Raw genomic sequence first — 21,677 nt, forward strand, 5'->3', positions numbered from 1 at the left:
CCGCCCCCCGCCGCCGCCGCCATTGGGCGCCCGTTCGGCGGCCCCGGCGCGGCGGCGGGCGGGCTCCGAGGGGGCGGGCGGGCCGGCGGCCGGTGCGAAGCGGAGCGGTGCCGTGCGGTGCGGAGCGGTGCGGAGCGGTGCGGGCGGGGGTGCCCGGCGCGGGGCGATGCGGCCCGGCGGGGCTCGGCCCGGCTCGGCGCGGCGGCTCCTCCCCGCGCGGCGCGGCGGGCCCGGCGGCGGGGGAGGCCGGGAGCCGGCGGGGAGCGGCCCGGGGGCGGCGGCGCGGTGACCGCCTGGGCCGGGCGAGCCGCGGCGGAGGATGGGCAACGCGCAGCGGAAGGCGCCGCGCAGCCAGCGGCGGGGCAGGATGCGCTCGGCAACAGGTACCGGGGACGGGACGGGGCGGGACCGGACCCGCGCCCCGCGCTGCCCCCCCGGCCCCGCGGGCGGGCTCGGGGCCGCTGCGGCAGCAGGGGATGGGGGGGCTCGGCCTCTGCAGCAGGACCCCCCGGCCGGTACCCGGCCCCACGGGGTCGCTTGGAGGACACCGGGAGAGGTCACCTCCAGCGGAGCTTGGCCTCGCTGGCAGCCACGGTGAGCGGGGGGGCGCGGAGGGACCCTGCACGGGCCTGCGGGATGTGGAGCAGGTGCTGACCCGCAGCCCAAGGTGCGGGGAGCCAGCCCTGAGCAGCGGGGAGCCAGCCCCAGGCAGAGGGGAGCCATCTCCAATGATGGGGAACTAGCTCCAATGATGGGGAGCCAGCTTCAACGATGGGGAGCAGTTCCCAGGCAGTGGGGAGCCAGCCTGGGCAGTAGGGAGTCAGCTTCATCCATGGAGAGCCAGCTCCAGCTATGGGGACCCAGCCCCGAGCAGTGGGGAGCCAGCTTTTAAGCATCGGGGTGCCAGCTCCAGCTATGGGAACCCAGCCCCAGACAGCATGGAGCCAGCCTCAAGGTGCGGGGAGCCAGCCAGGGCAGTGGGAAGGCAGCTCCAGCCATGGGGAGCCAGTCCCTGGTAGAGGGGAGCCAGGTCTGAGCAGTGGGGAGCCAGCTCCAGTGATGGGGAGCAATCTCCAGGCAGCGGGGAGCCAGCTCGTGCTGCAGGGAACCAGCTCCAATGCTGGGGAGCTAGTGCAGGCAGTGGGCTCCAGCCCCCGGGCAGCAGGAGCCAGCCCCCAAGCAATGGGGAGCCCTCGTGGTTGCCAGCCCTAGAGTTGGGTCCTGCCCGGGCAGGGAGCCCACGCTCGCAGAGCCCCCCGCACCCCAGCAGGCGGTGGGTGCCGGGGGGGCCTCGTGCCACACGTGATGGGAGGAAAGCAGAAAGCCCTGAATCTGTGGGGGCAGCGGGGGGCTCGCTCAGGGCTGGGAGCAGGCAGCCAAGGGCCAGTGCCCTCTGGAAGCACTGGGTTGGACAAGCAGGACCTGTCCAGTCGCTGTGCTGTCCCCACCCGGCTGGCCCAGGCGGTTCAGCAGCCCTGGCCAGACACCCGTCACTCCGACTCTTGTCCCAACCCAGCCCAGCTCCTGGGAATGCCGGAGGAGCAGCAGGCTGGAGCTGGCCGTGGCTCCCAGCCATGGCTCCCACTACCCTGTGCCTGGCCGCTGGCTCCAGAGCCGGGACACGGCAGCGCGGGAGCTGCGGCCCTGGGAGAGACCTGGGGAACATCGCTCAGAAGCTGCAAGAAAATGGGGACTGCTTGTCACAGCCCGAGTGACTGTCACAGCTTAATAATTAGCGGGCAGAGGGGGTGGAGGTACAGCCTGTCTCTGTCTCATTCTGCAGGTGCTGTTGTAGTGATTGTTGCAGAGGGCTGGAGCAGGGCACCAGAGCTCCAAGTTGTCCAAGGGATCAGGAGGGATGCTGACTTGGTGGGTGCTCAGGGATGAAGGATGATGGTACCCAGCACATCAGCCCCATCTCACGGGGTGCGGGAGGCTGGGTAGTGGCCGGATGCAGGACTCAGGCTGTGGATGCTGGCCTGCTCTTTTCCTGCCTCTCGCATCCTTGCCACGGCTCAGATCTGCTAATCGCACCTCTGCATCATCAATGGGATTCTTGGGAGCTGCAGGTCACCTTCCCAGCGCCGGCAGGAAGGGCTCTCAGGGAATGCAAGGCCAGGCTTTGTGCTGGAGTCAGTTCATCTCTGTCCTCGGGCGTGGGGTGCATCTGCCCACCAGCCTGGAGATCTCCAGGGATCTTTCTCCCGGTGCCTGGCTCTCCTGGGAGAGACAGAGCTGTGCCCGGCTGCTGGGAGCAGGGAGGAACAGGGTTTTGCACTGGACGGCCCAAAAGTTACCTTGGGCCTGAAGATGGGGCAGATACTCGGGTGCTCCCAGGCCATTTGAGCTTGGGGCTGCAGGGACCTCAATGGCTTGGGCATTCCTTAGTGGCTACGCACAGGCTCCCTTGCGGAGAGGCGGCGGCAGGTCCAGGCTGGAGCTTATCTGCTGGAGGGAGGGAGCTGACATTGATAAGAAGCAGCCCTGCGGTGGGTCTGGTGGCTGGTAGGATGAAGAGGGCTGGGACCCATGGTACCAGGAGGTACTTTGGCTCATCGTGGGCCGGATCATTCTGCCCATGCCCAGGGCAGTGCAGAGAGGGGTCTTTACACTGGTCATTAGAATCCAGCCTTCCTCGTGGCCTGACGGGCTGGAAAAGGCTGCATGACGCTGGGTCAGAGCCTTAGCTCTGCCTGCTTGGCTGGTACAAGTCAGCCCCATGCAAGTGCTGCCTGGGTTGCCAGGGGGGAAATGAGCTCTGCTGCTATCCGCCATCCTTCACCCATCCCATCACTGGGGTCTGCGGCATTGCTGGGTGCCTGGCATGGGTGCAACCAGCCCTTGGCGAGGCACCAGCTCCCTGTGCTGCCCAGTGGCCCAAAGCCACATCCTGAAGCAAGACATGGCTTGGGGTTGAGTCCTGGCTCCCGGGGACCTCCGTCCTCCAGGAAAAGCCAGCTCAGCTTCACAGACCCCTGGGACGCTGGGAAAGTGGTCCCCGAGGAGCCTTCACTCGAGGCTTGTGAGGGAGCCGGAGTGAGAGGAAGCTCCGGGGGCTCCGGCAGCTTCCAGGGCAAAGGCAGGAGGATTCAGAAGGGTCTCCACTTTCCTTAGCTGATGAGTGTTGGCGGCAGCGGCAGCAGCGGGCTCCAGGCACTGTTTTCCAGGAGGATGCTGATGGCTGCTCCGGCTGTGCTGGGGGGGTTTCAGCTCCATGACTCTGCTCAGCCAAGGGGAGCCCCCCAGGACCTCGTCCCCTCTCCCAGCACTGCATGTACAGGGAGCGGGATGAGCCCTGACCGGCCGCCTTCACAGGGCCACTGCCAGCAGGACGGGCGGACAGGCAGAGGACAGGCTGCACAAACCCACGGCCCCTCTGCCACCGCTCCGCTGGCCATGGCGGGGAAGGAAGAGGGGCCCGGGCCGGGACAATGAGCTGGGCGCTGACTCAAACAGCCAGTTCCTGGTCGCTTCCTCTCCTGGGCTGGGCTGGAGCGGGAGCGGGCGGGAAGGAGGACGAAGCCCACTGCTCTCGGGCAGGTTTGGAAGTAGGAGCTGCCGAGGCAGGAGCGAGCCCCCTCCTGCTGCACCCGCGGCCATGTCCAAGGTGGAATGGCTCCTGGCACCCTGGCACCGGGGAGGTAACATGGGCAGCGCGGGCAGGGGTGGGCAGCGGGACACCCTTCTCCCCAGGAGCGGGCAGTGCGGGCAGTGGGAGTCTGCAGGGCAGGACCCGGGTTGGGGTGGGCTGTCGGGCACAGGCTCTTGTCTCCAGAGGCCATGCAATAGCCACAGGGTTGGTGCCGCCCAGCAGCGCAGGTCCTGTCCCACCTTTCCCAGCCTGGCCTCGACCCTGGGGTGTCCCCTTCCTTCTTAAGCCCTTGCCGCCGTTGCCCAGCCCGTTGGGGTGTCCTTGCTTTCACAAAGCAAGAGAAGCACAGAGAGCCCCTGACCATGTGTCCCACCTTGGGGACAGATCCTGCCCATCTACCCCCGTGGTGCTGAGCCCTCCCAGCAGCTCTCACTTGCTGGTGGCAGCAGGAACAGGGACTGTGAGGCCATGGGTTGACACGAGCTTCACAGCCAGCCTCTGGCTGTGGCTGATTCCATGTCTTGGGCCCCTTTGTCCCGAGGCCTGGCCGCGTTCCCCTCTCAGGCAACTTCCTCGCATTGTCCCGGCCCCGCAGAGTGTAAAACCAGCCGGGCACAGGGGAAACAGCGCTTTCCTGGAAGCACCCCTGCTTGGAGAGGGGCTGCAGCCTCCCAGCACGGGCAGCCTATGCCTGGGAATGCCGTGATCCCTGCCGGGGCATCCCAAGCATCCCGGCCAGGCTGGGCACAGCACCGTGGCACAGTCAGCGGGCAGCAGCCTTGGCCACACTGTGCCCAGGGTGCCCATGGCCACGGTGGGGGGCGATGCAGTGCCGGGGTGCCGGGGCTGGCAGATTGCTGTGCCGGGTTTCCTGAGGCTCTCAGGAAAGGCTCGTGCCTGGTTTTGGGCTGGGAAGCACGAGAGTGAGGGTTGGGATACAGGAGGAAGCCAGACTGATGGGAGCCACGGTGGGGCTTGGAGCTGGGCTCAGGGGGTCTGACCCTGCTGCCCATGCCTGCTGGGTCACTGCAGGGACCTGGGTCCCACCAGCACACTCCTGGATGGCAAAGGTGGGGTGATGGGAGCACCTGAGGCCGAGGTCAGAGCGGCACCGGGGCTGCAGCTCCATCCCTGTGCACGGTGGCTCTCGGCCCCTTGGCAGGCAGCCATGTGAGTTCATCCTGGCTGCCGTGGTACCCGGCCAAGCCCTGGTGCCAGCGCGGCCGCGGGCACTTCCCATCCCCGCAGCACAGGCAGATGATGCTTGGGGCTCCTCCTGTGCCACTTGCCGGCCAAGTCCTCTCCCCAGCAAATGCAGCTCCATGCCTGCCAGAACTCCCTGACAGGGTCCCAGCTCACGTCCCCTCTGCTCCTGCCCTACACAAGGCATGAGACAAAGGTGATAGATCACTTGGGATCTCGCTGGAGAAAGAGGGTTTTCATCTGTTTTCCTGGATCTCGTTACAGGGCCAGGCAGGCAGAGCGCCCCAGCATACTGTTGACTTTGGGCCCTACTGATGGGCACTGATTTTATTGACCGTTTTGCTGCCAGTGGTTTTAGTAGAAGCCTCTCATATAATCCAGCCTTCTCCCCACAAGCTGAGTGACCCTCACAGCTGCCGAACCCACCATCCCTGCCAGCAACTGCTGCAGTGCCCTTATCTCCTGTCAGTGCAGAAATCAGCTGATTGGATGTTAAACAGGGATGGTGAGAGGAGGCAGGAGCCTCGGGCAGATGTGGTGTAGCTGGGTGGTGATATTCTTCAGCAGACCTGCTGGGCACCTGCACAGTAGCACCCAGCCATGCTCTGCAGCATGACACCAGGGTCCTGGCATGGGCACCCCCCTAAAAATCCTCCAGTCCCTCTGGTCTCAACCACCAGCAGGCCAGAGGTGTGTGGGGATGGCCCTGCCTTGCTGCAGGCTCGGGGAGTGCCTGTGGGACGTGTAACGGTGGGGTGATGTCCTGCAAGGATCTGGATTTGGGCCCGGTGCAGTGCGTCAACTGCTCCAACAAGGGCTCCTCTCGGGCATGGTGAGTGCTTGCGGCAAGGGGCAGGTCTGTGCAGTGAGCAACGCTCTGTCTCAGCGCTGGGCGTGTGGGTGCTCGGTGGGGTGTCGCTTTGGGGTCTCGTTCCGGCCTGGGTGGGCATCCATCCGGTCATGCGCGCGGATGCGGCTCCTCGTCCCGGTGGGGCGGCTGGACCGGCGGGTCCGAGCGCGGCGGGGGCTGAGCTGGGGACAGGAGGCGCTTCCTCGGCCGCTGCCAGCTCCCGCGGTTTGCTCTTGTCCCTTCCTCTCCGCCCGTCGGAGCGCAGCGTGCGCCCTGGCTCCGTACCACGGGGATGTCACCGGGCCGCACGAGCGGCAGCGAGCAGTCGCGGTGCCGGTGGCGGGCCGGGCGCCCGCTCGAAGCCGGCGGCACTGCGGCGCAGCGGCTGCTTCCAGCGGGGCTCGGGTGGCTGCCGGCGCCGGGCTCGGCCTCCAGGCTTGCCGTCCTCCTCCTCCAGTGCGCTGGGAGCGCGCTGGCTCGCCGCTGTGCCGATACCCGTTGCCATGGCTGCTCTGCTGATGGTGCATCGGCTGCTGCCGCCGTTACATCATTCCTGTGATACCTCCGCATCGGCAGCCCGCGGCCGCGCTGCTCCGTGCACAGCGCCGGCGCCCCCCGCCAGCTTGCGGCGAGCCTGACACCGGAAAGTTTGGCGGCGAGTTCGAGCGAGAGGCGTCGTCTCACGGGAGCTTCGGCCCGAACTGAAACGACTCCCGATGGCGCTGTCGAATATCTCCCTGTGGATTCGGGATGCCTGGGCAGTAGGTAAACAGGGATGCTGGCATGCAGCAGGGGTAACTCGGGGAGATGCTCGTGGAGGGCACGCATTCTGTGCCCTGTGGCTGGGGATCCCACAGGACGCTGTTCTCCCAGGAGAGGGTAAAGCTCAGCTCCCCACAGAGCAAACTCCACTTGGCTTCAGCCCTGGTCCTCATCCACCCCCAGTGCCTGCAGCATCCCATGGCTCGCTCTCAGTAAGACTTCAAGCTGTTACAGAGCAAGCAGCACCCACTGTGGCTGGTGATGCTGGCGCTCACCTCTGCCCTGGGCAGCCCAGTGGGAACCATCCCCGCAGTACCTGCCATGGTCCTGCCCCTGCTTCCATCTCTGCGAGGGGACAGACCCCTGGGGACACGCGGGGAGCAGCGTCCATTACCTCTCATTAGCGCCTCTGCCCATGCCTGCAAAGCCCGGGGCAGCGAGGTGGCAGCTTCCCACCAACCGTGCCTCAGTTTCCCCCAGCAGCAGGGCTGGCCACGCTCAGGGCAGGAGTACTGGGAGTGCACGCGATGGAGCCAGTGCTCCATCTCTGCTCTCCCCGGGCACCCTTCATGTCCCGCAGGCATTTGCATATGGTGGGGGCCCCTCAGAGGCATTTTTACATTGAGGCTGTCACCGATAAGCTTGGCAGGAGGGTCACTGCCAAGGGCAGCAGGTCCTGCTCCGGCTGCACCGGCCCCACCAGCTGTGTGTCCTCCTGCTGAGCGCTCCAGGCTGCTCCATCAGCCGTGGGCTGGCTGCCAGCTCCTCACCACATGCGATGCTGGGTCATGAGTGCTGCTGGGGCTGTGCCAAAACCCCTCTGAGCGACACCAAACCATCGGGGTGTCACATACACCCCTGCACACAGGGTGATGCGAGCATGGTGCACCCCTGAGGAACAAGTTTGGGGTGCTTGGGCTGTGGAGGGATGCTTGGCTCATCCATCCTTTCCCACCCCTTCTCCTCCTCAGCTGCTTCTTCTGCTGGGAGGATCATAGAATCATGGACTGGTTTGGGTTGGAAGGTACCTTACAGCTCATCCAGTTCCAACGCCCTGCCATGGGCAGGGACACCTTCTGCTAGAGCAGGTTGCTCCAAGCTGAAACCAGCCCTGCCAGCCCTTGGTGGTGCCTGTGCCTCAGGACAGCACCGGCTTGCTTGTGTCCCCAGAGGGTTGGTGTGTGCAGAGGGGATGCAGGACCCCAGCACCCTTCCGTGCTGCCTCGCTCCCCTGCCTGCAGCCGCAGGGCAGGGCAGGGCAGGCGCTGGGCTTCCGCTTCGCCCTAGGGCGGCCCCGGTTTCGGCACTGCGGTTTGTGCACGTGGTGGGTGCCGCGGGGTGGGAGCTGCGGGTGCCCCGGCACGGGCAGAGCCAGCGGAGGTAAGATCCTGTGCTGCGGCTCTGGTGTGGGAGGGGGGTTCAGGGGGTTGTGACCTGGGGGTGTCCCTGAGTCCCGGGGGATGCTGTGTAGCTGCTGCAGGTCTGTGGGTGCTGGGGGACATGTGGGCACCCGCCGAGGCCGAGGGCCAGGTCTGTGCAGGGGGGTGCAGTGAGCCGGGGTGCGGGACCCGTCCTTAGGATGCACCTGGAAATGGAGGGGCCAGTGGTGGGTCCCCCCCTTTGGCAAAGAGAGCAGCTTCTGGGGCTGAGGTCTGCAGAGGTGATTGCGTGGTCCCAGCACCCTGTGCCCCTGGCTCCTTCCCATGGCCAGTCAGGGCTCTGGGGAGATGGCCTTGGCTCCTGTGCCCAGGGACGACTGGGCACATAGCATGAGCCAGGGACCAGGGCATGGTGCTCCTGCCAGCCCCTCTGGGCAGGCAGGGAGGTGAGAGGTGAGAGCAGGAAAATCCTTGTCCCTGTGCGAGGAAAGGGGCCGGTTCGCCTGTGGCATGGAAAGCTGCATCCCAGTGCGTGGCGTTGCCTGTGGGCTTTGCAGCGGGCGAAGCTCAGGCTGTTCACACACACACACGCCCCGACACCTCTTGGTTGGTATGGAAACGAGTCAAATTATTGAGGGGAGGAAGAAAGAAGGACAAAAAAAAGGAAAAGGAGGAAGCCTGGTGTTAAGGCAACGTCGTTATGGTAACACAAATTATAAAAGTAACTAGGCTGGGGACGTGGCACCTCGCCTCTGGGTGCTGGGCGGTGTGCAGGGTCTGCTGCTCCATCCACACCTGGGGAAGGGTGGGCAGCACGGACAGGACTCATGGGCAGGGCAGGACCCACAGGCAGGATGGCACCCACAGGTAGCAGGGGTGATGCTTGGGGTGCAGTGCCTGGTGACCAGCCACTGCAGGAGAGGGGACACGGCTTGTGCCAGGAGTGCTGACCCCATTCTGGGGCCATTGGCCTTCTCCCAGGCCAGCGGGATCACTGTGGCTGCCTTGGCTGGCTCGGTCGTGAAGCAGGGTGCTGCAGGCTGTGGTTTGCCTCGCTGGGGACGAGCACCCCACGGCCCAGTGGCAGAGCAGGCATGTTTGTCGTGCTGGTAGGGAGTGCCTGGACCGATGGGATGGGGATGGGCATGCAGTCATCCTGGGGTGCGGATCGTCAAGAAGCCTCAGGTGGGTGAGGAGGTGCTGGCTGCTGCGCGGGAATATCCTGGCTACCGAATGGGGCAAAGGGACGTCAGACCCGGGTCCTGGTGGTAACACCCAGTGACAGGACCCAGAGCCGGCAGCAGCCATCCCTCTGCCCACACCAGGGGCGACTGCAGAAGGATCCTGGGGGTGAGGCCCCGGTGATCCACGAGCTGTTCAAAGCTCACAAACCGCTCTCTGCTCCGCTCCCCTGGCTCCAGCACAGAACCACGCTGGGTGGGAAACCCACACCCGCTCAGAGCAGCGGTGCTGGTGCTCCAGGTCCCGTGGCAGAGCCTGTGTGCCGGAGCACTGCTCAGCTCCCAGCACAGCCAGCTCACAGGTGACCCCAAATCCATGCCCAGGGACCTTTCCACTAGTGTGGGTGTTTCTGAGGGTCTGGACAAGTGCCTGGCCCATCCCCGCGGAGGTTTCCGCCCCAGGAGACCGTTGATCTCGCGAGGAGCTGTACCCAGTGTGATGAAAGGTGCTGAGGCCCCTTCGCTCCCTCCATTCTGGTTGCAAGTTCTGCTCCTCCGGTTGCTTCACCGCACGTGTGGCGCTTCCTGCACCGGGACCAGTGGGGCAGTCACCAGGCAGCAGCACTTGCTTCCTTCCCCAATTACACCCTGCTCCCTTCCTGCCTGGCTCTGGCAGCCTGTGGGCACAGTGCCCAGCCCTGGTGCAGTGGCAGTGGCAGTGCCTGCAGGCACGGTGCCCAGCCCTGGTGTGGCGGCAGTGGCAGTGCTGGGTCTGGCCCCATGCAGTAGCAGCCTGCCGGGGTGACTTTGCTGGGCTGGGGCACTGCCACATCCCAGTCCCGTGTTCCCAGAGGGTGCTATGGCAGGATGAGTGCTGTGCGGGGCGCGGGGTCACAGAGAAGCCGCCCTCCTGCCTCCCTCTCATGCCGCTCCCTCCCGCTTGCAGCCACCTCTAACCTGGACGTGGAGAGCAAGCAAGCTGCGCACGCCAAGCTGCCATGGCAGCAGCCCGTGAATGTGTTCCTGGCAGCCGGGCGCCCGCCGGGCATGGAGCAGCTGCACCAGGAGGCACAGCTCAACCTGCAGAGCCTGCTGCAAGGTACCGGGGCCGGGGTGGCAGGGATGGGATGGCAGGGATGGGATGGCAGGGGTGGGATGGCAGGGATGGGGGTGGCAGGGGTGGGATGGCAGGGATGGGGGTGGCAGGGGTGGGATGGCAGGGGTGGGATGGCAGGGATGGGGGTGGCAGGGGTGGGATGGCAGGGGTGGGATGGCAGGGATGGGGGTGGCAGGGGTGGGATGGCAGGGATGGGGGTGGCAGGGGTGGGATGGCAGGGGTGGGATGGCAGGGATGGGGGTGGCAGGGGTGGGATGGCAGGGATGGGGGTGGCAGGGGTGGGATGGCAGGGGTGGGATGGCAGGGATGGGGATGGCAGGGGTGGGATGGCAGGGATGGGGGTGGCAGGGGTGGGATGGCAGGGATGAGAGCTGCCCTGGGCACATGACCAGCATCTGAACTGCTCCTTGGGCCACCCCACACTGCAGCAGTTGGGTCCTGGGGGGGTCCCGGCCTCAGCAGCCCCTCTGATCTCTGCTCCAAGTCACTGCAGCAAGAGGCAGAGCAGCCAGAGCCAGGAGTAGGGGCTGGTTCCGCCTGGAGCCAGCAGATGCGGCGCAGGCATCGATGAGATCAGCAGTGCGGCCTCCCCCAGGGTTGTAATCGCATCAACTCGGCCCCAGCGGAGCCGGTTCCCGCCATGCCATAACCACCAGCAGTAATTAGCTCAACAATTGCAGGATGGGGAGACACTGAGCTCCCTCCTGGCTGCCCCTGGCTCCTGCAGGACTCGCTGTGTCCCCAGGCAGGAGTGGGGGGAGTTCTGCCTCAGCTGCCCCCAGCCCCGGCTTTCCTCCTGGGGGTCGTAGAACGAATCACACAGTGAACCACAGCCTGGTTTGGGTGAGAAGGGACTTTAAAGCTCCTCCAGTCCCAACCCCCTGCCATGGGCAGGGACACCTTCCACTAGAGCAGGTTGCTCCAAGCCCCTGTGTCCAACCTGGCCTTGAACACTGCCAGGGATGGGGCAGACACAGCTTCTCTGGGCACCCTGTGCCAGCGCCTCAGCACCCTCACAGGGAAGAGCTTCTGCCTCAGAGCTCATCTCAATCTCCCCTCTGGCAGGTTAAAGCCATTCCCCTTGTCCTGTCCCTACAGGCCCTTGTCCAAAGCCCCTCTCCAGGTTTCCTGGAGCCCCTTTAGCCACTGGAGCTGCTCTAAGGTCTCCCCTTAAGGAACCCTTAAGGAACCTTCTCTTCTCCAGGCTGACCCAGCCCAAATCCCTTCCCTACCTCCCAGGCTGCCCGTGTGGAGCAGGGACACGAAGCCAGCCTGGGGACAGAGGGCTGGGATGGCCACACATCCCTCCGTGTTCTCCTGCCCTGGGAGCAAAGCTCTGCCCGCAGCCAGCGGCCGGAGCGGGGTCCCAGGCGCTGCTTCCCTTGCAGAGGAGTATGAGGAGCAGTACAGCGAGAGCAGGGTCACCGGGCAGACCTTCCGCAGCACCGGGCACCCGCCCCCCGACACCCCTCCGGAGCCGTCACCCCGACCTCCCCCTGCCAAGCGCCTTGAGTTCGTGCTTATGGTGAGTGCTGGGGCACAGGTCTGGGTGACACGGCCCCGGTGTCACCAGAGAGGGGCTGGTGTGGCGGGGGTGGGGGGAGCTATGTCCCAGCCCTGTCCCTTTGACGTGCCTTTCCCCCCGCAGCCCCCGGGCCGGCGAGCGACAGACGAGGAGAGCACCAGCACGAGCGCACTGGGTGCGCGGCCGCCTGACGCCTGCCTGAGCCTCCCCACCAGCCCGGACAAGCAGCCTGCCTGGCCCAGGGCCTTCCCCCTGCCCACCCTGGAGGAGAAGCAGCGGCACCCGTCCTGCTCCGTCCAAACCAACATCGTCCCCATCAATGTCTCGGGTAGGGCAGCGTGCACCAGGCGAGCCGGCACCGGGGGCACGTGGGCAGAGCCTGGGGTGCAGGGCCGGGGTGGGGGACGAAGCAGAGGACCGCTGGCATCTGTCATTGCCATCTCTGCTGTCATCCACAGCTGTGTGCCTGACCCACTGGCCCCTTGTTCCCACCGCACTGCCCAGCCACCGGTTGTGGTGTCACCTTGTCCTCACTGCACCCCACACAGCCAGCCTGTCTGACCTGTCTGTCCGTCTGTCCACCCATCCGTCCATCCATCTATCCTCCCAGCAGCACGGTCCTGCCTAGTCCTTGCAGACATGAGTGCCAGTGCCTGAGCAAATGCACCTTCTGAAGGCCAGAGATGGCTTTCTGCCCTTTCCCTCCACGATGAAGAGATGTGCTGGTACCACCAGGTCTCTCTCCCTACCCTGCTGTTCCTCACATCCATGTCCCCACACAACTGGCCCCATTAATGAAGCAGCCCAGCAGTGCAGGGTCCTCCCCGGCACAGCCCAGAGCCCGTTGTGCAGAGCAGGGCCAGTCTCCACCACTTTCCCTGCATCCCACCTCCATCCACAGCACCCGCCCCGCCACCAGCCATGCATCCATCTCCTGCGCTCCATGGCCACCCACGGTCACCACCCTCGTCCATCCCATGCTGCTGCTGCCTGCAGTCCCATCCCAGGCCGGGGACACGCAGGGGACACGGTGCAGCACCGTGGACAGCCTGTTTGTTTTGGCTACAGGGCAGCACTTTGCTAGGCACGCGAGTGCTCGTCACTCCCTGTTTAACACAGAGACCGCGATGAACCCCAAGTCCACCCTGCGGCGTAGACGGACCATTATCGGATTCCCTAACCTGTCCCTGCGAGACCAAGGTGACGGAGCTGCCGTGATGGGGGCAGAGCTGCCGTGACGGGGGCAGAGCGGCCCCAGGGGCCAGCAGCCAGCCCTCGGGGATGCCCCAGCCACCGTGCTGGTCTGCTCCCTCCTGGGGCACTGGGGTGCTGCACACCGGTGACGCCGGGCTGGCCCTGGGGCTGGCATGGCACCGGGGACAGCCTCTTCACCCCAAGTCGGGGTCCTGCACACTTACAGGGTGGGAAGGCCCGCAAGCTTCTCCTAGTGCCAGGAGTAACCCAGCCTTGGCTCCATCAGAGCAGAGCTGGGGGCTGCGGGCACATACCCTGCCCAGGTCCTGGCCCATGCCGGGGGTGGTCACACAGCTCAGGGTGCTGCAGTGCTCCCAGCACGGGCACGGAGCAGTGTTGGACCCCAGTGGACAGCAGCCAGCCCAGCTTGGGGGCACTGTCGTGCACATGTCCCTTGTGGAAGGTGTAGAGAAACCAGAGCCAGCCTGTCCTCAGAGCATGCAGGGACAGGAGGAGAGGCCGCAGCACCCACTGCACTGTGGGGAATCATCACTGGGTAGGAGGAGAGTTTTCCCTGTGACAGTGGTCAAACAAGGTTGTCACAGCCCCTGCCTCAGAGAACTTGAGCGTCCTGCTCTGAGTGGGGTACCCATGTCCTTCCCCATCCAGGCTCTTCTGAGAGGAGGTGGCACCATGAGCCACCGCGTCCCTCCCCGACCCAGGCAGCAATGCCTTGCTCTGCTCTTCCTGGTCCCCATGGGTGCCCCCACCACGGGGCAGCGCTTTGGTCACTGTGGGGCCAATGTCCCCATGGATAGAGAAGACTCCTGCCATGGCTGCTCAGCTGTGCCTGGCACATCCCAGCCATCAGATCCCAGGCTGGAGGGCTAACACCAGCCAGAGACTGTCCACAGTTGGGTCTTGGGCAACATGGTCTAGAGTGAGGTGTCCCTGCCCTTGGCAGCAGGGATGGAACTGGATGATCTTAAGGTCCTTTCTAACCCAAACCATTCTATGATTCCATGATTCTATGGCCATGTCAGCACAGGGGTAGGAGAGCATCGGGTAGGAGGGTGTCAGCCTGACCCCTCCAGTCCCCCTGGGCACGCTTCAAGCCTGTGCAGAGATGCAGCCCCGGAGGCTGGCCGTGGGGTGGGACAAGCCCTGGTGGCCGGCACAGAGCACTGACCCGCCGTGTCTCTCCTCGCAGGCAGCACCAACGGCCCCACATCCGCCGCTCCCGTGCCCATTGCTGAGTCCGTCTCCTGCAACTTCATGCCCGAGGCCGCAGGGCCGGCGCCACAGGACACTAGCCCCCGCCAGCCCCGTGCCGCCCCACTGAGGAAAACCTTCAGCGACTTGGGGGCGCGCTGCTGCCCCATGGACCCCGCGGCCACCCCCTGCACCGGCGCCTGCAATGGCCCGCACGGACCCCCCTTCCCGCCGCCATGGAGCTACACGGGTCCCCCCAGCCCCACCAGCGGCCAGGGCACAGGCCCGGCCTGCGTCTCGCCGGGTGGCTCCAGCCCTTCGCCCAGCCCCGGCTCACCCGCTGCAGCCGTCGCTGCTGCCACCGCCACCTTCTTCATCGCCGCAGAGGAGCGCGCGGGCAGCAACGGGCACGGCTCCTTCTCCAGCGCGGTGCCCGAGTCCCCCTCCGGGGATGGGCAGGGGTACGAGGGCCGAGGCTCCAGGGGGAACTTGCTGCCGGGAAGCCGAGCAGAGGCTGAGCCCGCGGCAGGGCCAGCGCGGCTGGAGGTGGAGCGTGCCGGGTGCCGGTTCCGCGAGCGCTCACTGTCGGTGCCGACCGACTCGGGCTCGCTGTGCTCCGTGGACATCGCGTACGCCGAGGCGCGGCGGGGCAGTGCCAACTACGCCCTGGGCTACCCCAGCGCCAGCTCTGAGGGCAGCACCAGCACTGACAATGTCTCGCTGGGGCTGGGGCTGGAGCAGGAGGGGCAGCGGCGCCGGCGCTCCAAGAGCATCTCCCTCAAGAAGGCCAAGAAGAAGCCCTCGCCCCCCACGCGCAGCGTCTCGCTCATCAAGGAGGGCCCGGACGACGACGCGGAGCCCAGCCTGGTGCTGCCCAAGGACCAGCGGCCCAAGAGCCTGTGCATCCCCCCGGAGCCCCAGGGGCACCGGCTGGTGCACGCCGACCCGCGGGGGAGCGCGGGCAGGGAGCCCGAGGGCACGGTCGCCCCCCTCCAGTGGCATCTCGCGGACTGGAAGGCCAGTGCGGACCCCCCGTACCGCTCCCTCTCCAGCTCCAGCACGGCCACAGGGACCACGGCTGTCGAGTGCGCCAAGGCACAGGGCAGCTCCGAGTCGCTCACGTCCCCCTCTGTCTCCCGGGCCACGACGCCCTCCCAGCTCTCGGCCGAGGCGGACCCCAAGACCTCCTCCCCAGGCAGGCCCCCGGGGCTGATGTCCCCGTCCAGTGGGTACTCCAGCCAGTCTGAGACCCCGACCCCCACCGTGCCCACCTCCGCCGTCCTCGGGCACTCCCCGCGCCAGGTCCGGGTGAGGCCGCTGGTGCCCGAGAGGAAATCCTCGCTGCCCCCCACATCCCCCATGGAGAGAAGTCCCAAGGCCCGGCTGTCCTTCGACCTGCCACTCACACCCCCAGCCCACCTCGACCTCTCAGGGCTGAAGATCTCCCTGAAGGGGAAGACAAAGGTCAGCCGGCACCACTCCGACTCCACCACCTTCGGCACCAAGCTGGCCCAGAAGAGCAGCCCCATCGCGCCCATCATGCCGGTGGTCACGCAGTCCGACCTGCGCTCCGTGCGCCTGCGCTCCATCAGCCGCTCCGAGCCCGAGGACAACACCGATGGCCCCGAGCACGCCGAGGAGCTGCCGCGCGCGCCCTGCCCTGCGCCCGACAGGAAGGTGAAGCCGCCGGTGGCAGAGAAGCCGCCTCTGGCCAAGCGGCCCCCCAGCATCCCACCCAAGCCCCCGGTGCTGCGGGAGGAGGGTCCCCTGTCCCCCACGTCCCCGCCGGGCATTGCCGTCACCACCACCACCAAGGGGCTGCCGCAGGACGGCTTCGTGGTGCTGCGGAAAGGGGAGCTGAGGAGGGGCCCGGGGGAGCCCCCCACGGCCCCGGTGCCAGCAGTGGGACCGCGGCGGCTCTCGCAGGGCAGCCTGGAGGACGAGCCACGGCCGCCGCGGAGGAAGGCCAAGGTGCCGCCGCCGGTGCCCAAGAAGCCCAGCGTGCTGTACCTGCCGCTCGTGCCGGCCCCGGTGCCGGGAGCCAGCGCGGGTGACCCAGCGCCTACCCCCAGCCCCATTATCACGCTGGACACCGACCCCACGTGCTGCGACCCAGACGCTGAGGACCCGCCATCCCCGGGGGCCCCGGGCACAGCAGCTGCCGCCGGTGACGCACCCCCGGAGCAAGGTGAGGGTCTCCCCGCTCCTGCGGTGGTTTCACCCTGGTGCAGGGCAGGGCAGGGCAGGGGCCCCAGTGCCGCACGGGGCAGTTCACCGCAGTCTCCTCCCACCGCAGGCAGCCCGGCGGATACTGGCACCGAGGAGAAGAGCTTTGCCAGTGACAAGACGGCCGAGTCCATCGCTGAGGAGGACGACGACGTGTTTGTGATGTCCCGCACCACGGAGGATCTCTTCACTGTGATCCACAGGTACGTGGCTCCTGCTGTGCCACCACCACAGCTCAGGTGTTCACACTTCAGGCTGCTGTGCCTTGGGCCCTGCAGAGTTCAGCGCCCCAAGTCTGCAGCTAGGCCGGGGCCACTGGCTCCCAAGGGGGTTGGGGGGTCCGCTGCTCCATCAGCCTTGGGGTGATTCAGACCTTGCTGCCAGGGAAGTGTTTCCCAGCGCCTTGGTGCATCCCCTGCCATGCACGGGTTGTCTTCTTGCCCCAGTGGGGCCAGCGCAGCCACAGGGGAGATTGAGATGAGTTCTTAGGCAGAAGCTCTTCCCTGTGAGGGTGCTGAGGCGCTGGCACAGGGTGCCCAGAGAAGCTGTGGCTGCCCCATCCCTGGCAGTGTTCAAGGCCAGGTTGGACACAGGGGCTTGGAGCAACCTGCTCTAGTGGAAGGTGTCCCAGCCCGTGGCAGGGGGTTGGGACTGGGTGAGCTTTAAGGTCCCTTCTCACCCAAACCAGATTCATCCCATACAGACACTGGCAGCAGCTCTCACCTGGGGCTGCTCCCACCACATGTCTCTTTGGTGCCCAGGTCGAAGAGGAAGGTCCTGGGGCGGAAAGAGCCTGCTGACACCTTTGCCAGCCGGCCCAACTCCCACTCACCCATCAAGACTTCGGGCTCCCCGACCAGTGAGTCCCCGGCGGCAGCAGCAGCGGCAGCACCGGGCAGCACCGGGAAGTCTTCCAGCAGGAATGAAGATTTTAAAGCCCTGCTCCAGAAGAAGAGCAGCAAAACCAGTGCCGGCACCCGGCCATCTGCTGCCGAACTGCTCAAGACCACAAACCCGCTGGCTCGGAGGGTCATGACAGAGTTTGCCCCCGAGCTGGATGGTGCCAGCAGCCCCAGGAGCCAGCCCTAACCACGCGTGCTCTCTTCTGGCCATGGAGGACTGCAGACGGCTGCAGAGGGAGCGTCGCTGCGGACGCGGCGGCCTGGCTGCCCGCTGAGCCCTGGGTCCTGCTCAGGGCTTTCTTCTGCCTTTGTTTCTTCCTTGGAGAGCTGCGTTTGGAGCCCAAGTGTCTCTGGTGGCGCAGGGCCAATTCCAGGCGGGAAGAGGCAGCCCTGTGGCTGGGACCATCCCAGCTGCTCGGGAGGCGGAGCGGGACAGCAGCCCCGCAGCGAAGCTAGCTTGAAACTGTGTGGTCACTTCGGCATGTGGTACTTTAAATGGCTTTTCTAATGCACAGTGGTGATGATGATGTTTTATTCTCTTTCGTTTGACATTGTACCTTGAGTTTCCCAGGCAAAGATCCCAGGTTTGAGTTCGGCTGGATACATGGAGATGTACTTTGGGAAGACGTGAGGGGGCCAGCTGGAACCAAGGTTGCTTTTGAAGAGCCGCAAGAGGTTCCCCCTCCTCATCCCGAGCACCCTCCCTGCCACGTGGGGACACGGCACCCGGCGCCTGCAGCCGGCGCGACGACCTCAAGCCAACCCCAGCCCCTGAAAGCCCCCCAAATGCTGCATTTCAGAGCTCCTTGGCTCTCAGTCCGAAAGCAAACCCCAGGGTCGCCTCCAGCGCCAGAAGCCTCATCCCGCCAGATCCGCCACGTGTGGAGGGAGGTCCACCAGCCCCCCTGTGCCCCACAGCCCCCCAGCACCAGCCCCGACATCGGGTGCCTCGTGCATCGCACCGGAGCACCAGCATCTCCTGCAAACATCGGCCATGTCACCACCGGAGCACCAAGGCTGCCACAGAGCTGTTGGCCAAACGCATCCAGACGCCACCTCCCGGGGTCCGTCTGGGGTTACCCGCTGCTCCCCGCAGCGGTCCCTCATGGCACGTTCTGCGGTGGCGCTGCTGAAGGGTGGTCCGCACGTCCCCGGCTGGGAGCCAGCCCTTGCCCGGGGCACAGCGGCAGGCGCAGGATGGGATTCATCCCCCTGGTCCCCCGCTGCTTCGCCCTGGCTTGGCTGCAGCGGGAGAGCAGAGGCCGCGGTGATGGGCAGCAGGGCAGGGACAGCCGCGGGGCCGGGGCGGGGCACGGGAGGAGGGCAGGGCTGTGGGGAAGCACCAGCTCCAGCTCCGAGCGTGTTTAGAACAATTTCCGCTTTATTGCCAGATGTGTCCGTGCTGGCCCCGCTGTGGCCCGGTGCCCCCTGGGGCAGCGGTGCGGAGCGGGGAGCACCGGGGCGAGGGGCCAGGGCTGGCCTGGGGGGTCTCTGTCCCCTCGGGAGCACGGCCCCGTGTTCACTCCCGTCCACGCACCCGGGCTGGATTTGACCCTTCGGGAGGCTCCGCGCCCCTGGCAGTTGATTCCCGTTCCCCTCGCTCCCATGACTTGCACATGGCTCCCTGCCCTCGCCGGGGCTGCAGATTTAAGCCTGTAATTCAGATCCAGGCTGCGAAACTCAGGAAAAAATAGAAAAAAAACCAAGAAAAAGAAGCGCTATGAGATGTCCCTGCTCCAGCCCCTGCCCGGCCCCAGCCCCGGCCCTGCTCCCGGCCCCGCCGCTGCCCAGCCCGGCGCAGGGGGCTGCCGTGCTGGGACGGGGCACTGGGACGGGGAGGGAAGCTCTGGGACGGGTCCGTTTTGCACATGACTGCTCAGGAAGCCGGTGGTGGCGGTGGCGGTAGCCAGGGGACGGCGGCGAAGCGGGCTGCGGACACGCAGGGGGACGCCCCTGCAGAAACCCAGCACCGCCGCGTTGTCCGCTCTCGGATAGGGGGTGTCTGGGGAAGGTGACTCCTGGCTGCCGAGCCGGCGGCTGGGCCGTGGGGTGGAGATCCCCGGTTCTCGAATGGGCTCTTCCCGGTGGAGCTGTCCCTGGCCGCTCGCTCCCTCCTCCCTCTGCGGGTGCAGAGGCGCTGGGGAGCGCCCGGGCGGCGGTGCCAGCCCCCCCGCGGGCCCGTGCTCCCGGTGGTGTACTGTTTAACGTGCCAGCTCCAGCTTGGTAAACTGCTCCTGCTGACGGCTGCCTCTGCGTGCTTCTTGCGGCTGCCGCGGGGTCGGGCGCGGGGGGACGGGGCACCCCGACACTGCCGGGGTGGCTCGCGGGGACGCCGGCGGGCGCGGGGCCCCTCACAGCGTCTGCCGTGTGCCCGAGTGCCCCAATGGCTCCGGGTGAGCACAGGGACACTGCGGGGAGGGGGGACAGCCCAGGGTGGGTGCTGGGGTCACCCTGGGGTGCTGGGTGGGTGCTGGGGTCAGCCCAGGGTGGGCGCTGGGGATGGTGTGGGGGGCCGGGATGGATGGAGGTCTCGGGGGAAGGCGGGATCACAGAATCACAGCATCAACTCGGTTGGAAAAGACCTTCAAGCTCATCCAGTCCAACCATGGCCCAGCACTGCCGAGGCCACCACTAACCCATGGCACTGAGGCCTCGGCTACACGGGGTGTGAACACTTGGAGGGACGGTGACTCCAGCCCTGCCTGGGCAGCCTGTTCCAATGCCTGAGCATCCTTTGGGGAAGGAATTGTTCCTCAGCTCCACCTAAACCTCCCTTGGCGCAGCTTGAGGCCGTTTCCCCTTGTACCGTCCCTTGTTCCTTGGGAGCAGAGACCACTCCCCTCCCGGCTGGGTCCAGCCCCGATGCCGCTCTGCCGCAGGACACACCGCCGGTACCGGCCCTGCCTCGGGGTCCTGCGGGCGCGGGGCAGCCCCGAACCGGCCGGTCCCGGCGCGCCGCGGGCAGCCCGGGGACCTCGCACGGCCGGGCGGCGGCAACATGGCGCCCAAGGGACGGGGCGGCGGCAAGGCCGGCAAGGGTGAGCGGCGCGGGCCGGCGGGGGGCAGCGGGGCGGCGCGGGCCGGCGGGGGTTCGGGGGCGGCGCGGACCGGGCCGGTCTCAGGGCGCTGCGTTCACAGGCGGCGACAGCGGCAGCAGCGATGCCAAAGCCCAGGGCCCGAAGGGAGGCGGCAACGCCGTGAAGGTGAGCGCGGGGAGCGGCGGGTCCCCCGGGGGGTCTCCCCGCTCCCGGCCCGGCTCTCACGGCCCCCCCGGCCCGCAGGTCCGGCACATCCTGTGTGAGAAGCACGGCAAAGCCATGGAGGCCATGGAGAAGCTCAAGTCCGGGCAGCGCTTCAGCGAGGTGGCCTCGCAGTACAGCGAGGACAAAGCCCGGCAAGGGGTACGGGGGAACGGGGGGTACCGGGAAACGGGGGGCATGGGAGGGGACGGGGGGCAGCGACCGGCGGGGCCGGTCCTGCTCTGCCCGCCGAGGAGATGCTGTTGGGGGTCAGGAGGCGGGTTCAGCAGCTGCAGCACATTGCGTGAGCGAACACTGGTCGGGGCAGAGTTAGCTCAGGGGTACGGGGTTGGTTGCAGCAGGGCTGAGGCACAGGAGCCCCCGGGGCAGCAGAGCCCGGGCTGCCGGGGCTTCAGCTGTGCTGGCTGGGAGGCAGCCCCGGGTGAGGAGCTCTTCCCAGCCCTGTCCTGCCTCACAGTCTGCGTGCCGCTGGGATGGATGCTGCCAGAACAGGTTTTGGGACAGGTTTTGGGACAGGTTTCCATCACCCCCCTCCCTGCTGCCCAGGCTGCTGCTGCTGCAGTGAGAGCCTCAAAGCTTAACCCTGATGGTTCCTTCTTGCAGGGAGACCTGGGCTGGATGACCAGAGGCTCCATGGTGGGACCATTCCAAGAGGCAGCGTTCGCCCTGCCCGTGAGCAGCATGGACAAGCCAGTGTATACAGACCCCCCTGTCAAAACAAAGTTTGGGTACCACATTATCATGGTGGAAGGCAGAAAATAAAATGTGAATGACCACGAGCGTCTTGGCTGCTTGAATCCCGAGAGCGTCCCAGGCACCGCGGCCCTGGAGCAAGCCGGTGGTTACCAGCAGCACGCTCGGAGGCAGCGCCCGCCCTGCTGCCCTGGCAGGACACAGGTTAGAGGTGGCAGAGAGCAGGACTCTGCCCAGAGAGGCAGAGCATTCCCTGGAAAAGGTGAAGCAAGAGCTTTGTGCAGTTTGAAATCTGCTTTTCCTGGCCGGCCAGCCTCTTGCTTTTGCCATTGTGGAGACAGTGACACTTGGAGGAGGTGCTCAGGCTTTCAGTGGTTGCCCTGCAGAGGTGCAGGGCAGGTGCCCTGGCCAAGCAGCAGCGGGGGGGGGGGGAATCCTCCCAAGTTCAGTTTCCCGTACCTAAAGCTACATCTTTGCCTGCTCAAAGCTGGGGGAAGACACTGCATACCTTGTGTGAGAGAAAAGCCACTAAATGCTTGTTGCTTCCTGCACTCCCCCCCTGCTAAGTGTGCAGTGCATGC

At 66.3% G+C, this 21,677-nt stretch overlaps 2 protein-coding genes across 3 annotated transcripts; both read left to right on the plus strand.

The window, feature by feature from the left end:
- Positions 1 to 309: 309 nt before the first annotated feature.
- Positions 310 to 19,390, plus strand: NHSL2 (NHS like 2). Of its 2 annotated transcripts, none has more exons than XM_030498591.1 (8): positions 310 to 383; positions 9,914 to 10,066; positions 11,473 to 11,609; positions 11,733 to 11,937; positions 12,678 to 12,809; positions 14,014 to 16,203; positions 16,312 to 16,444; positions 17,003 to 19,390. In XM_030498591.1, exons 1-8 carry the CDS (start codon positions 320 to 322, stop codon positions 17,328 to 17,330), a joined length of 3,342 nt encoding a protein of 1,113 aa, XP_030354451.1. In that variant the 5' UTR covers positions 310 to 319; the 3' UTR covers positions 17,331 to 19,390. The 2 variants fall into 2 exon arrangements, with proteins under 2 accessions (XP_030354451.1, XP_030354452.1); XM_030498592.1 differs by lacking the exon at positions 310 to 383 and adding an exon at positions 6,109 to 6,410.
- Positions 19,391 to 19,969: 579 nt separating this feature from the next.
- Positions 19,970 to 21,182, plus strand: PIN4 (peptidylprolyl cis/trans isomerase, NIMA-interacting 4). Its single transcript, XM_030498664.1, has 4 exons — positions 19,970 to 20,181; positions 20,282 to 20,346; positions 20,425 to 20,544; positions 21,007 to 21,182. The coding sequence occupies exons 1-4, from the start codon at positions 20,142 to 20,144 to the stop codon at positions 21,163 to 21,165; spliced, it is 384 nt and encodes a 127-aa protein (XP_030354524.1). The 5' UTR covers positions 19,970 to 20,141; the 3' UTR covers positions 21,166 to 21,182.
- Positions 21,183 to 21,677: the final 495 nt, after the last annotated feature.

The sequence above is a fragment of the Strigops habroptila genome, chromosome 9, assembly GCF_004027225.2.
Source record: "Strigops habroptila isolate Jane chromosome 9, bStrHab1.2.pri, whole genome shotgun sequence".
Classification (NCBI taxonomy): Eukaryota; Metazoa; Chordata; class Aves; order Psittaciformes; family Psittacidae; genus Strigops; species Strigops habroptila.

Bases quoted from the DNA above. Each gene is read 5' to 3' on its own strand.
- NHSL2 (XM_030498591.1), top strand. From the start codon at position 320: ATGGGCAACGCGCAGCGGAAGGCGCCGCGCAGCCAGCGGCGGGGCAGG. The intron at 11,938-12,677 runs GTAGGGCAGCGT...TTTTGGCTACAG, and splicing joins CGTCCCCATCAATGTCTCGG to GGCAGCACTTTGCTAGGCAC. The intron at 16,204-16,311 runs GTGAGGGTCTCC...CTCCCACCGCAG, and splicing joins TGACGCACCCCCGGAGCAAG to GCAGCCCGGCGGATACTGGC.
- PIN4 (XM_030498664.1), top strand. From the start codon at position 20,142: ATGGCGCCCAAGGGACGGGGCGGCGGCAAGGCCGGCAAGG. The intron at 20,347-20,424 runs GTGAGCGCGGGG...CCCGGCCCGCAG, and splicing joins GAGGCGGCAACGCCGTGAAG to GTCCGGCACATCCTGTGTGA. The intron at 20,545-21,006 runs GTACGGGGGAAC...TCCTTCTTGCAG, and splicing joins AGGACAAAGCCCGGCAAGGG to GGAGACCTGGGCTGGATGAC.